The following is a 16,023-nucleotide window of genomic DNA, read 5'->3' as shown; positions in this document are numbered from 1 at the left end:
CATCAGTTATTTAGTTTTCCACAATCTGTGTAAAATGTCATAAAAATGAAGCAAACTGTGAAAAATACCACAGAAATTTTAGATTCTTAGATCATAAATGGTTTCCAGGAAAATATGAGTGTGTGTGTGGTAGCCTGTAATAAAAAGGGAGTAATCTCAGTGATCTGGGACTCAGCTGAGCTCCTGTGTTTCTAAATGAAAATGGAGCTAGTAATGTCAGTCTTTCAATGGTAGCTTCCATTTTGAATGGGAAGGTTTGTTAAATACTACTAAAATGCCTTGACCCACCAAGTCAGTATTCAAGTTTTAAGTTTTGTTTTGCTTCTGTCTGAGAACCATTTGTCAGATTGTCTTACTGTTTTAAGTTTCTTTGCTTCTGAAGTGTCTGAGTCATGTTAGGAGCGTAGGTATGTCATGCTGGCTGAAGCAGATGTAAAAATACAAACTTGGGCAATGAAGTTCAATTTGGACAGATGGGAAATGATGCATAATGAAAAGGCAGTTTAGAAGGAAAATGATAGGGGTAATCCTGCTGGAAATAATTCCTTTGAAATTGCTTGCTAGTTCACTTCATCTCAACCTGCCTAAATAAAATAATGAAGGAATAAAATGAATAAATGTTTTCTGTTTTGTAAGATCTTTGAACAACGTATAAGTATTGGGGGAAAAGGTGTTTCAGATATTGTCAGCTAGATTACTTCTTTCTTTAATCTTTTTATTATGTTCCCTGTTTGTTCAAGACTAATCAGGATTGCAGACAGTAAAAGTTGTCATAGGATGTTGTATAAGGAGTAACAGTTCCTGCTGAAGCTTAAAGATTTTGCTGATCCTCCTTTTTATAAGGAGAGGAGACAATTTAAAAAAAAAATAGATAGAAAGGCATTTTGTTTGAAGGATCGTGGAAGGATAGCTCTCCAAAACACTCTGTCTTGCTGCACGTGTTATCCATACCTAAAGCATCTTGCCTATTTCAGGCAAGTTTCTTTGGTCATGTATAGTCCAGGCTATTGTTAATCTGTTAAAAATAACACATTTGTGCACAGTTCTGCATTTTCTTCAAGAGCTTGTGAGTATGCGGAGGTATATTAAGGAAAAGAAGATTTTATTGTGTTGTCGTTAAAAGATAGGAACTTTAGTCATTCTGTATGCTTTGAATGTAATGTCTCAGACAGATGGAGATTCTTGTAAACTTTATTATGGGCAGCTTAATCTTGAATTCCCAAAGTTATAACTTCAGGTTGTTGGAGAGTGCAGAATATTTTGAGGAAGTTAGAAGATAAAACAAGAGATGATGTGTCTCTTTAAGAACAACCTTTTCAGGGAAGTAAAAACTACAACTCTTTCTCCTTCAAAGTGCCTTCTTAGCTGAAAAGACAGACAGAAGAATGATAGTCTTAAACTTGCTATTTCTTTCTAAACAAATGGTTTGAAGTTGAGACATTATAGCCTTATTTTCAAAATATCTATTTGTGCCCTTCACCTTAAAATGTATCAGTTTGGGATTTAATAGATGACAATTACCATACTGGAACTTGTGGATAAATTGAATTTTGGAGACAAAAAGACATTCTTCAAGCATTAAGGGCTTTTTATTTTTCAGAAGAGGTGGCCACTTCTTCCTCTTTCCTCATTTCCCAGGTATGTAATGCCTGATAGTTCAGTGTGGTTGAGTGTAGTAATTGTATCCCTGTAAAACATTCTTGCATCCTGATACAGTTAAAATTCTAATTCACAGTGCTGCTTATCCTTTCAAGTGAGTTTGGTTGGTGGCTGCACGGAATGGCAGAGTAAGGTAGAGAAGCACTGCTTTGAGAGATAGTTACTTTGAGCAGTGTTAATGCTCATGCTGCAAGCAGAATTATTTTGTTTTCTGCAAAGAAATGTCAAAGTGCCTCTTCTTGCACACAGTGTATTTCTCAAATTCTCCCTAGTTTTCCTTTTGTTTATTTTGGGAAATTTCACTTTTCCACTAGCATTGCTTATCATTCTAGTTTGGAGAAAGGGTAGGGAAGACTTAGTATTTTTTGTTTTGTTTCAGTAATTTTATCTTTCCGGTTTCAGCCGTTCTAGTGACACGTGGGGAGAGACTTGAAGGGTGCATTGAAAGCTCTTAGTGAACTGAAAACTCTTGTGCATGTTCTGACGTGGATCTCATGTTTCTCAGTATTTGAATGCCTTAGGAATGAGTGGATACCAGGAAGTGCTTGAATTTTTACTTCATTAGTAATGCTTTTCTCTGAAAACTCCATGTGAAGTTAGGAAATCAGAGGTAGGTCTTGATGCGCTGATATTCCTATCTAGTTAGAAGTACTACCAGGAAAACTAAATTAAAGGGAAGTAAAATTACAGAGGAATGTGCCTTGGCTGTGAATACAAGATTTCTAATGGTCATTACTCACTAATCAGTGTTACCATGATACTTGTTGCTACTATGTCTGCTTTTTAAAATATTAGCTGCAGTGTAGCAGAAAATTTGGAAAGACAAGAAATGTCTGTAGTTGTTTAAAACTTGAAATGTGTCAGATGGTCATTAAAACTTCAACAAACTTAAACTAGTCTAATTAGAACATACCTGCTTCTGATTTTAATTGAGCATTATCACAGGATTTTATAGGTGATTCAGTAAGTGAGAAAACACCATTGCCAAACATTCACGTCTATCAGTTGTTGATTACAGTTCTTGGAATAAGTTCTTTATTTCTTTCTAGATGTTTGCTAAAGGCTTGAGTGAGTATTAATTGTCGTTTGGTTTATCTACGTATAAATCTATGATACCAGAAAGTGGGCATACATGGTTACATATTACTCTCGCGTATGTAGGTGATTAAGTTGTAACTTAATGTTTTTTATGTAGTTAATGTCCTCAACTTCTAGAAAGTGAGCATGAAGTGAATGGCAGATTCTATTGTTGAGTGTGCTTTTTCCCTACTTAAGTAAATTGGCATTTGGTGTGCTGAGTTTGTTGTGAAGTACTCATTGTTTTTTTACCCAATATAATGAGGAGTAGTGTTGCTACACTTAATATATTCACATGTTGATTTTGAGTTGAACTCAAAATACTGTTTCACCTGTTCATTTTGAGATATAAATTATGGACATATGTCAAATATCTGTTAGGATTTACGAGTGGCGGGTTTGTCAGAGCATTTTGGTGCTTAGAAACACAGCAACAGAACATTTTACGTGTGAAACCTGATTGAGAAGAGTATGGGATCTTACAAGGAAAAATCTTCTCATAAACTGTTCTTCTTCAAAAGGAAGATTTGCAGGCTTAAGGTTCTGGGCAGCTACTGAGTATCTTTCTGGAAGAACAGACACCAAAAAAGTCTTAATTTTAGAAGGCAATAGATTTTTTTTATTTTTTTTTTTAATTTAAAAATTCCTATGAATATATGCTGTTGCAAGTTACATTTCTTTGATTATTTTTTGGAAAGTATAATCGGAATTTTTTAACATTATTTTTATAACATTTTTATAATCACATTGGTGGTACTTGCTTATTTTTGTGAACATAAGCATTGTCTAATTTATAATTCATTATTTTTCTGATGTTTAAGATGTGTTTTCATTTCTCAGTACATTTCAAGTACATAATTTCTTCATTTACTTATGGTCATCTTCAAACTTTAGGAAGGGTTTGTTTTGATTGGAATGAACCAGTAGCTCAAACTTGGCTGTCCTAAGATTTCAGTTGCCTGTTGTACATAATGCCTTGCCTGTGTAGGTCCTTCAGTAAAACAGACATTACCTCATGGCTGTTTTTTGTGTTGCTGTTGGTGAGTTTCTTACCTTTTTTTTTGGTGGACATTACCATCACCAAAGTATGAGCATGGTACAGCTGTAGAATAGTTCTTCTAAGGGAGAGCTCAGCACAGAAGTGTATACGAACAATGGCTTTGCAGTACCCTCAAACTGAAGGCAAAAGCATTGCAAATTTGATAAGTTGGATTGTATGACACTGCTACTTTAATGGTGACTCCATCTCAAGCACCTCTCTCTGCATGATATAATTTCTGTTACACAGGTTTTGATAATTAGAGTCTGCAAGTGTTGAGAAGCACTCTTAGGTTTTAACTTCTGTGAGTAGTAAAGAACAGTTATGTGTTGTGATTCTTGTTGTTGTTGTTTATCTAAAGGTACAGTCAGTGTTAAATTGTTTGATGTTTCTTTAAAAAAAACAAAACAAAACAAAAAAACCAGATAAGTCTTCCAACAAATTTAAGTCACACTTAAGATGTCTGCATAATAACCGACACAGGAGGGCGTGCAGATGGAGTACTAGGTCTTCTCTGGCCCTTCTACCCCATCCAAGCTTTCTCTCTAGCTCACCTTTGTTGTAGTAGACAGGTGTGTTAAATGTTGAAGAAAACAAACAAACAAAAAGAAACTTCTACAAATGACCTCATTGTTGCCTTCCAGGATTTAAAAGGAGTATGTAAACAGGAGGGAGATTGACTGTTAAGGAAGATGGATAGTGATAGGACAAGGGGGAATGATTTTAAGTGGAGACAGGAGAGGTTTAGATTAGATATTAGATAGGAGGAGGTTTTCAAAACAGAGGGTGGTGACTCACTGGAACAGGTTGCCCAGTGAGGCTGTGAAAGCCCTCTCCCTGGAGGCATTCAAGGCCAGGCTGGATGTGACTCTGGGCAGCTTGGGCTGGTGGCTGGTGACCCTGCACGTAGCAGGGGGTCGAAATTGGATGATCATTGTGGTCCTATTCAACCCAGGCCATTCTATGATTCTATGATAATTATGTACACAGTTGCATCAATGGGCTTTCATTCGGTTTGTTATGAGAGGACAGACTTCATACTGTAGTTTACTAGAACCATATGCTGTTAATGACAGGTATGTTTAGTTTATATAGAAATGTATCAAGTCACAGTTTGCAATTTTTCTGAGGCTTTGAGGTGTTCCTGTTCATTATAGACAGGCATGCTGGAATGTAACAGGTACTGTACTTTTGTTAGCAAGAGTGACATTTTGTCATTGCAATTTAGCATGGCTATTTTACAAAGTCATATCAAACTGTATAGCAAGACTACTCTTTCTAAAGTAATTATAAGGACATGCTGGAAATTTAAGATATATTGTTCTTTGCAGTTTTTGCTACAAAAAAAAAATGCTTAACAGTACATCTAATGCATATAGGCATGTTATATTAAACGTCTGCTGTGATATTATCTGCTACTTGTTTAATGATGGAGGGTTGGTTTTTTTTTAAGCTTACATGCAGCATCACTAAAGAACTTCACCATTTAGACCAACAGTTTCTTTTTGTAGCAGGCCAGCTTCTTTTTGCTAGCAATGTTTTCATACAGTCTTTATTGTGTTGTATTTATAGCATATGTGAATATCCTACAAGCACTACTAGTGTTGAAGGATTACCTCACAAGAAAGCTATATTGTTAGACTGAAAAGTTAACATCTCAAGTCTTAGAAAGTTTGTGGGTCTTTTCTTAGTATTCTTTTTTATTTTAGCTGTATTGCTTTCACAATTCTACTAAATGAGATGCAGTTTGGGAAGCAATTGGAGCTCTTCAGATGTTATTCATAATTGTTTGATTTTGTCTTTGTACTGATTGCTTGTGTCTTCTTGTGCTTCTGTATGACATCTCTTATAAAATCTCACATCTTGCAGATAATATTGTGTAAAATCTGCCTTTTAAAAAAAAGTCAGTTTTCAGTGAAAAATAAAAAAATTGATCAAAATTTCTTAGCTGTGATTTAGTGAACCATTTACCTTTCCTTGCTTAAAGCACTGCATTTCTCACTGTATCTTTTCAAGAGAAGCTGTCAAAAGGAGTGATCTTCCATTTATTTTACCAGATTTTTCCTTTTTTAATTAAGAGATAAATGTTTTCTGTTCTAGAGGTTTTTGCTTTACTATGTTTTATCCCCTGTTAGATTTTGTAGATAGCTGTTTTTTAAACATACGTTCATTGAATGTGTACTTTAGCTATGTCCATCACGTGAATTCAATAGGCTGTGTTGGTAGAGTTTGATTTTTGAAAAGATCTTTCCTAAATATGATGCTATAATGGAAATGTACAGAGCGTATGAAGGCAGAGGTAAATTAAAAATGTGTCATGCTGAAAAAATTAATCTTTATTACCTTTTCACTCTGATTTACTTAAAATGTTGACCACACTGAGACCAAATTTGGGCTCTGTTTGTGCTAAAACTTGGAACTGATTGTATTATAAATGAAAACAACCAGTTTTTATAGGTTTTTTGTTTGTTTGTTTGTTTTTAATAGAACTTTAGAGATTGTTTTTTCCATCTCAGCTTAATCAAGTAACTGGATTTTATTTATATTGAACGTACATTTCCAAAGGATATTAGATTTTTATATCAAGCTTTTTACATGTCCATAAGACATTTTTAAAAATTATACTTTCCTAAAGTGTTATCTGTGACTTGTAATTTTGTGTTACACAAGGAGTCATAACTTCTGTTCTTGGTTTTACTTTTGAAGGTACCCAGAGAGTGGCATAGTAGAAATGGACATCAATAATCTTCGACCCCGAGCAAGAACCATTCTGAAGTGGAGTGAATTAAAAGTGGGTGACGTGGTGATGGTTAACTACAATGTTGAGACTCCGGAAGAAAGAGGATTTTGGTTTGATGCAGAAATTACCTCTTTGAGAGAAATCTCAAGGACTAACAAAGAGGTTCATGCTAAAATTCTGCTGGGGTAAGATTTGATTGACCAACTCATAAGATCTTTACATACAATATAAATTATCTTTCTGTCTACTAGTCATCACCAGATTAAAATTAATGTGGTACTTCAATCCCACAGCTGTCTGAGTCATGGAACTGCAGTGCACAGTTTTTAAATTGTGCAAACTATGAATTGTAATTTCTGCATTTCATGCAATTGCTGAAGGTAATCACAGGGTTTTTTGTAATACAAGATTTCACCTGATCTAGGTATGTTTATATTTGCATTTATATATTTAGTTAATTATAAGTCTATATTAATTTATATTATTAATTCCGTTCAAAGCTGAAACGTCAGTTTTCAGAAATTTCTGAGAAGCTTGAGATCTTCTAGGTATCATTAAGAGTTAATTATCTCTGACAATCAGAGTAAGTTACTGAACTGGCTGGTTGGTATTTTAAAGAATAAAATCTAGATGCAGGTACTATTGCTTATGACAGGTAAAACATGGAACTGTGGATGTGCAAGTTACGTTAATTTTCGTGTAGCTGTGCTTACCAGGGTGTCTTTGCTTTGTTTTGGTTTTTCTATTTGATTTTAAAAACTTGTGTATGTATCTTTGGGTACAGTGTTTTCTACAGAAACTTGTTTGACATAACTTTCAGTAAGGAGTTTGCTTAACTTCATAAGGATGAAGAGGTGGTCAATCTTGAAGAATTCACTGTAATCTTCCTCCTCCCACTAGCTTCTCTTACTCCTCTAACATTATCCTTTTTGATATGAAAGACCTGAAGACAATTGGATCCAGTCTACAACCTCCATTATTACAGAAGTGGGTTATGTGTATTTTAGGGAATGCTTATGTGCTAAGATTGAAACTGTTCTTAAAATTAAACTCAAACTGAAGTAATATTTCTTTTTCTACTTAAGCAATGATTGGTTTAATGAGGATGTGTACCTCATAGTACTCAGTGAGTAGTGTCATTGGTCTGGGAGTATATTGCTTAAGTGAAATAGACTGATACATAAATACTCTTATTTTTATTATGAAAAAGGAGAATTGTTCTAACTGTAGGAAAAACTTATGTAAGACAGACACATTTAGTTGGAAGGAAGGCGCGGACCTATGATCGGGTGCAATTCAGTATTTCATTTTAAATACGGTCAAAAGTAGTACTGGGAAATTAGAAGGGATATTGACTTGGTTTATCATAGAAGTAGATTAAAATTGTTTTGTGAATGTTTTCCAGTTTTAGAGCAATGGGATTTTTATGGAATCTTCTTGTGTTAAGTGGAGCTGGCATAAAGACATGCTCTGGAGACTAAAATGGGGAAGAAAAAAACAAATGTAAGACAAGAAGAAATTGAATAAATATTAATCATTAACTTGGCAAAAGAGATTAAAAACTTCAGTCCAGACTTGAAAGATGAAAGTATCCATTATAATGCATTTAATAGATGTATGACATTCAGTGAATTGCAGAGATGAACTTCATTGTCCTCCACATCAGAACTGTAAAAATATGAGTTTATGTGAAGTTCAAATGTATACTGATAAAGTTATTTAAAACTGTTATCCTCAGGGGCTCTTCCAAAGCTTTTCCCACTTAGAAAATAGGATAATCAAAATATACTTTATATTGGCAAAAGCAAGTACAATTTCAAGCGATACCTAAGGAAAAGAAATTTGCTCATATTGGTTGGATCTTGACATAATAGCCTTTTAAAAATCTAAAATGATAGTTATCTTCAAATTTGAAGATGGTCATTATGGATAAAGTACTATGGGGTTCCTCATTGTACTGACATTTCTCTGTCCCCTCAAAATGAGAGAAAGAATCAGTTAACAAATACTTTATTTGTAAAGTGATGAACTTAAGTCCATTTCTAAATAGAGTCTCAACCTTGTGAATCTTCCTGAACAAGAGTGTACTTAAATTTTGATGGATTGTATATGAAACTAATCAAACTTATTTTCTGCAAACTGCAGAAAGTATTTGCAATTTGTATCATTTCTACAATTCGTCAAGGAATAGTTCCTTATCACCTGTCTTACCTAAAGGGTTCCTTTCAACTAACTGTAGGTCCTCTCGTTTAAAAGTAAACATACAAGGTAAATGTCCTAGTATTGGTATTGATAATCTTTACTCAATTTAGATTTTGGGTATGTTGGTGTGTGAATTAAGAATCAGTCTTACTGGTTTTGATATTGTTAATATAACATTGCCTTTAGTACTTAACATTAGTAATTACTTTAAATAAAGGTCTAATCTGATACAAATTCTTTGTGAATATATTTTAATCATGAATTGATGATATGCTAGTGGCTAATTATTTATGCACTACTTAAGAAGAACCTTCAGTAGGTACTAAAGTAGAGGCAGTGATCTTAGAGATACTTCAGATGTATTCCACAGCCGTGACCTTTTCTCCCTTATTTCTGGTATTATGTTAAAAGGGGCTCTTTATAAAAAACAAAAACAAAAAAAAAAACAAAACTGTTTTGTACAAAATTGTTTAAGATTTAATATATTAATGTTGGTTGCTTGTGACAAAGATTTCATGAAGCTGTTGGTACAGTGGCAGGAAGTAACAAGAACATGTACTGTTGGTGTTACTGCTTTGGAGGTGCTAGGACATACTATGAATACTTGTTCTTTACTGTACTTTGTTGACATTCATATTTCTTGGGTATTACTTACAGTCATGTCTCATTCATAACCTAAAGGAAATGTCCTGTACAGTTTGTCATCATTAGTTCATGTTTTGGGAAACAGATAGGTATTAGAGAACATTATTAAAAAGAAGTGAGACCAAAAAAAGTATTACCAAAGGTTTAAAAAAATAATCGTTTTCATTTGTACTGTATCTGCATTGCAACTAGCATTTGTAATTATAGGATGCTTGAGACCTATCCAAACTGGGCTGAATGCATCTTAGATAGAAATACCTGGGAAACTGTGGCTCTTTGTCTTCCACAACTAGACCTGGGAGCATGAGTCTTCCTTGACTGTGCACTTACAGGTCAGAATGTTCTGCATGTACTTCAGAACTGATTTGAGTTCAATTTGCAGTATGTGCCACTGTTTTTGAATATTTTATGCCACCTGTGTAGTTAACAGCTCCTGCACTGTTTCAACTCCTTGTTCTATTTTCAAACATTTTCTTTACTGTTTATATTTAATTTCTGGTTTTGAAGTCATAGTACTTGTTTTTTTCTGGCTTCACAGATGTACAGAACTTAAACATATTTCAGAACAGTGGACTAACAGTGAAACAAGCATTGCACGCTCTCCTGGATGATATAATTTTGTGTCCAAAATTAATAATAAAGAAAGGTTATTGGCAGTTGCACCTCTTTTTTTTAATGCTCACGAAGTATGTTACTGTTATTTTTCTATCCTTCTTATTATGTATTATGATAATCAACATGTCACAGTAGTTGTCATATCTGGTAGATTGCCAGTAGTATAGTTGCTGATATCAATTTTTTCTTATTTAGATCTGCAGTTCCATTATGTATGGTTTGTCACTTCATGGCGTGATTCTCTACCCAAAATAATTTGCTGTTTTATTTGTTAAATTTGATATCTTTGATTAAGGTTGTTGATCTTGGATTACATTCTGTTGCTTATGTGTAGATTATTGACAAAATCTATTTAGAGCTGTTTTTTCAGAATAGCTGTCATGAGGTATCAATAGGTATCCTGGTAATAAGGTGCTTGCTAAGAACTTCCTGGCAGGTTTCTTGCACAGACATAAAAACGGCGTATTTCTTGTAAATGACTAAGCTTTGAAAGAGTGAACAAATGTCTCACTCTTCCCTCTCCTACTTATGACTTCAGTGCAACTGGCTGTCTCCTAAAGAAGAGACTTCTGTGAATTAACACAGGTGTTTGTAGGGACTTCTCAGTACTCATGGTAAAGGGAAAAAGTGTTTGAAGGACAAATCTTCTTAATTGAAAGGAGTAGGCATATCCTGTGAATCAATGTATTCCAACACTATTTGTGCAACTAGCCAGAGATTTGACTTTTGATACCATGGGACACATACTTGGAATCCCATCTTTACCTGAAAGTTTTTTATCCCCAAATGGAATGAAAGCATCTACACCAACAGGCTGACAAACCTGGTGAGTAGTGTCTGAGGTACTGAAGAGGGTTTATGACCCAATCTTTAAAGGGTATTGGTATGTACATGGAAAGCAGAGGGCACAGGGTGTGGGAGTAAGAGTGATGTTGGTAGTGCTAAAGAGCACTACCTCATCTCAAGTGCATGTATGTAAATATTGTATATATGAGGAGCTGTTCAGTGTGATAACAGTGGCTGAGAGCCTGTTAGTCAGGATTAAAGGTCAAAAAGGATGACAGTTTTGTGGTAATTGACCTGATCAGGCTGAGGAAGACGACAAAGCCTCATTTAACATTCTCTGAATGACAAGGTACCACTTCAGAAGAGGGATTTAAAATCCCTGACACTGCTGGCAGGTCAGCACAGCAGAAAGTAAGCAGTAGAGAATTTCTGGATAATGTCAGAAAACTACATTTTACAGATAGTGGATGGGTCAACTGAATGATACACAGCTGGATCTGCTGTTTGTTATCAGAAGTGTCTGGAGATAAGATGATTAATGGTAGCCTTGGCTATAACACTCATTAAATATATCAGGTTCCTGGTGAAAATGAGGAAGGAGTACCAGAGTACAGGCTCTCTAATAGAGAAAACATCGATTTCTTTCAGAAAACTGCTGTAACTGAGGACTTTGAACATATAAAGATATTACATGAACAAATGCTTATCTAGAGTTAACACTTGCAAGGGATATCTGTGGCATCACAAAAAGCTTTTACAACTGCCTTGGTAGTAGAAAGCTGAGTAAGGAAGTATGGATGTGTTTTGTAAACAGGACGTATGTTTCAGTAACAGCAGATACTGCCTTCATTGTCTCTGTTTTCACCAACAAGATGTTTCTGACTGCTCTGCCTAGTAAAATTGTTCAAGATGAGCTACCAGCAGTGGATTAGGACTAAGTCAAGCATCACTTGCTAGAACATGACCTGTGCAAATCCATGGAACTAGATGGGTTGCATCTGGGGATGCCAAAGGAACTGTCTGGTGCTTTAGTGCTATTGCTCTATAGTATCTTTGAAAAGTCTTGCTGAAAATCAGGTAAGGCCCTTTTTAGTGGGAAGGGGACAAAAGAATGCCTACATGGAATTACGAGATGGTCAACCTCACTTCAGTCTGTGGAAAACTATAGGATGGTTTCATTGGAAGTGCTTGACATTTGAAGTAGCCAAGGTGGACTTAAGAGCTTCACTGCCTTCATTATTGAATGAGTAAGCTCCACGTCTTAGGGGAAAACAACAGATGTAATGAACTTTAGCATTAGCAAGTCATTCAGCCGTGTTCCACAATATTTTTATCCAAATTAGGGTGACGCTATCAGGGTGCATGGACAACCAGATGATGGGTTTTTAGAAAGACCAATCTCAGAGAGCAGTGGTTAATGAGTTGTACACTACCTGCTAAGTGAAGAACCACAGATGTTCCTACTGTACAGTGACTTGGCATAGGCAAAACCATGCACTCTCAATCTCATCGTTGGAGACACCAAATTGTTGGAGCCTGCTGGATGCAGTTGAAGATTGTACTGCAAGTCTGAGAGACCTGGTAGGCATGAGGAAGAGCCATACAAAATTCAGCAAGGATAAATGCAGGGTCCTCCTGGACCTGCAAAGGCAGAGCCTCCTGCTGATATACAGGTTAAAACTGGACTGGCTGAGAAGCAACTGCTGGGAAGAATCTGTGGGTCTTGGTAGGTGGTTTGGGGATCCCAAAGGTACATGTCCAGTGGACTAGAGATGATGGACTTAAATCACAACAAGTGAGGTAAACTGGTTAAAACATTATTTAAAAAGAGAAAAATCATTCTTAAGTAGGAAGTGTTAAAAGTTAGAATATTCTTGTTTCATTACCATAAGATAAAAGCATCTTCAGTATTTGTAATGTTGTCCTTTTTCTAATAAACATGTGGACTTGGAACCACAGTCTTTTTACTTACTTCTTGGGAGGTGATTTTTTAGGAGCATTTTGCGACTTAACTCTGTCTTCTCGCTGAGGAAAAGGGGACCACAATATTGGGAAAATCAGTATGAAAAATAATTGAAAAAGGGATTGTACTGAAATATATGCATACACTTAATACTAATTAAGGGCAGAAAAGGCCTCTTGATATTGTATGATTTTAATGTGTTTTTCTTTGTGCCAATTGCTTTTGTCCTGACAGTAGGTACTAGTGTAAAGAATCTGGCTCTCCATTCTATATGTGCTCCTTATAAAAATGTATACACATGATTAAGAGCCATCTATGAATAAGCCTTCTTTCCTGCAGGCTAAACATTCTGATGTCAAAAATGCTCCAGTCCTTTTAACATCTCTGTGACTGACTCTTCTCTGGAGTCTTTCCAGTAACTTACACTGAGGAGCCTAGGGCTGTATATATTGAAAAAAAAATAAAAAAAAGAAGAAAAGAAGCCTTCTTTGTGTTGGCAATGCTCTTCCTTAGGCAGCCCGGAAGGCTATTGACTTTATTGGCTTACTAAGTCCCATTGCTGGCTTATGATCATCTTTCTACCAGAACTGCAACGTCCTACTCTGCTAAGCTGTTCTCCAGCCAGCTAATGAAAAGCCAGCTTTATTGTGATAAGAAGTGCTCCGTGGATGCAAGCGCTGCATATTTCTCTATGCTGAACATAATGAAATTTCTTTATGCCTCTTACCTTGCTTAGGTCCCTCTGAAGGGCAGGATACTTGTTTGGTGTATCAGCCGTTCCTGGTTTTGTATTATATATGAGCTTGCTGAGAATGCACTGTTTGCATCATTCTTCAATGCTGGCTCAGTATCAATGACTGGGGTAGATCAGTAGTGACTAGCTTCCAGCTGGCTGCTCTCCTGTCATCCTCCAGGCATGTCACTGCAGAACACCATGCTAGGTAAACATGATTTCCCCTTTGAAAATTGGTGCTTCACCTTCTTGTCCTTAAATCTGGAAGTGATTTCCAGTGTTATTTGCTCCTCTAACTTCCTAGGGATGGAGGTGAGGTTCACCAGCCTGTCAGCAGATCTTTTTTCAAGATGAGTGGCATTTATTCTCTTCTGGTTTGCAGGAACACTGATTGTCACAACCTTTCAAAGATGACCAAAAGTGGCCTTACACAGACAAAAAGCAGCTCTCTCAGAGCTTGCATGTGCAACCTATTAGATTCCAAAGGCTAAACTATGTCCAGTTTAAGTGCTCCATAACCTAAGCCTCCATTGACATGAAGTCATCTTTGTTCTAGGTGTTCCCACTGATCCCAAACATCTGGAATTTCTGAAGGCTGGTCTTCCTAATAAACACTGAGGTAAAGAAGGCACTGGGTACATTTGCCTTCCCTCCCATTCTCCTCTCCCATGACCATTAACTTCATATTTAGCTCAGAGCTTGCTTTTTCTGTAGTGTTTGCCATTTTTATACTGGTAGAGTATTTCCTTGTTGCCCTTCATATTCCTTGTGAGATTCAGCATGAAGTGGACCTTGGTTTTCCCAGCTCTACCCCTATGCAACTGGACAGCAACTCTCTACTTCTGTAGGTTAGCTATCCTTCTTCCTCCACTTCTTAACTACTTTCTTTCTATGTGTGACTTTAGCTCCTTGATCATCAGTGATGTCTTTAATTTCCTGTATGTGGTGGTGAACCTTTCTTGAGCTTGCAGAATATGATCCTTGAATATCAAGAGCTGCATCTTGTAAGATTTTTCCAAGCACATATTTGAAGAGGTCATACTGTGCTCTCCAGAATCCAATACTGCCTCATTTAAGTTACTCTGCTCTAAGGATCCTGTGTCGAATCATCATCACTGTTGCCAAAGCTGGCCTTTACTTTCACATCTGTTTATCTTCAGCCCTAGACACATCTCCTTGATCACCTGTGCTGAAGTTGTCAGTACACTCCAGAAATGTCTTAGGTTGCATGTGTTCCACTGTGTTGTCATATCCGAGTGCTTGAAGTTCAGACCCTGTGGATGTGGTACTTCTCTCTGCCTAAGAAAGCCTCAAATGTTTACTCTCACTTCCTAGGTACATAGCAGGCACTCACTGCAGCATTGTCCATGTTGTTCTGTCTGCTAATCTTGACCCATGAGCTCTCAACTGCCTACTGACCTGTTATCACATAAGGTTCATCTTCCTTCCCTTCCTTTCTAGCCTGCCCTTCCCTGAAGAGTGTGTATCTGTTCATCACAGCACTCCAGTCACAGGAGTAATTCCACCATGCTTCCATCTTCTCAGTGAGATTGTAACTATGTGATAATTACACAGGCTTTTGTAATTTTCCTTGTTTGTTCCGCATGCTGTGTGCATTAGCATACAGTCATTTTCAAGGAGGCACCCAAGTGTGCTGATTTCGCAGGAAGGGCAAAAGAGCTTTCTCCATGAGACTAGTCTGCTGGCATTTTCTTCTTTCGGTATCTACCCTTGAAGTGATTGCACTTCAGCCTTGATTTGTTAATTGCTGTGTTCCTGATGATCATACCACATTGTTTGCTTGCCTACCCCATTCACAGCCTCCTCACTTGTTTGTTGAAGGGATCTCAATGGTTTTACCCAGAAGTTACATACTTGCCTAGAAATGAGTAATAATGCTATGATCACCAATTCCGAACATAAGCAGAAGAACTAGAAATGCTATACTGCCATTATTCAGTAGCCACTAGGCACTTAAATGATGGGTTTAATATTGTGTGTAATGGAATTTGCCATCGTGGCACAATTACCTGATTTAATTTGTGTAAAGAAAGTTGAGCAGTGGGAAAAATGAGGACCTTCCATAATAAATGACCCTCTAAATGCCAGATTAATTATGAATTTCTGTCAGTGTGCATACTTTCTGGCTTTCAGGAGCTCTAGGTGATAGGAAATTTGTCATGTTTTGAGTGGGAACATCACTAGATGTCATTTTTTAAAAAAATTTATTTTACTTTTTTTCCTTACACTAATGCTGTCATTTACATACAAAGCACAAGAATAATTAATTATTGATTTTGAAGGCTGGAAATTTGGATTTGTCCACAAGTAGTTCTCATTTACCTTTAGATCAATATTTGTGGGTTTTTTGTTTGTTTGTTTGTTTGTTTTTTAATTCTTACAGTTTTGTGTACCTTCAGTTTGCCACCATCTCTTTCACCCTTCCTTCCTTCTTCCCTTCCTCTTTTACCTTCCTGTTTCTTTTTCTCTCTTTCTCTATCTCTCTTTCTTTCTCTTTTCAGGTGCTTTATTTATTTATTTACTTGTAGTACTTTTGTTACTGC

At 36.3% G+C, this 16,023-nt stretch overlaps 1 protein-coding gene across 11 annotated transcripts in view; it reads left to right on the top strand.

The window, feature by feature from the left end:
- Positions 1-16,023, top strand: part of UHRF2 (ubiquitin like with PHD and ring finger domains 2) — a 73,640-nt gene that overhangs the window by 24,730 nt on the left and 32,887 nt on the right. For all 11 annotated transcript variants that reach the window (XR_014939206.1, XR_014939205.1, XM_015848969.3 and 8 more), the window contains one exon: positions 6,482-6,700. Coding sequence is in view for 9 of the 11 variants with exons in the window: in XM_015848969.3 (XP_015704455.2) it covers positions 6,482-6,700 (219 nt within the window). In the remaining 2 variants the exon portion in view is untranslated. The remainder of the gene's footprint in view (positions 1-6,481; positions 6,701-16,023) is intronic.

Source organism: Coturnix japonica, chromosome Z (assembly GCF_054131305.1).
Source record: "Coturnix japonica strain WE chromosome Z, WE-NBRP24, whole genome shotgun sequence".
Lineage (NCBI taxonomy): Eukaryota > Metazoa > Chordata > Aves > Galliformes > Phasianidae > Coturnix > Coturnix japonica.
Note: the sequence above shows the minus strand (reverse complement) of the source record. Positions and strands in the feature narration are given on the sequence as shown.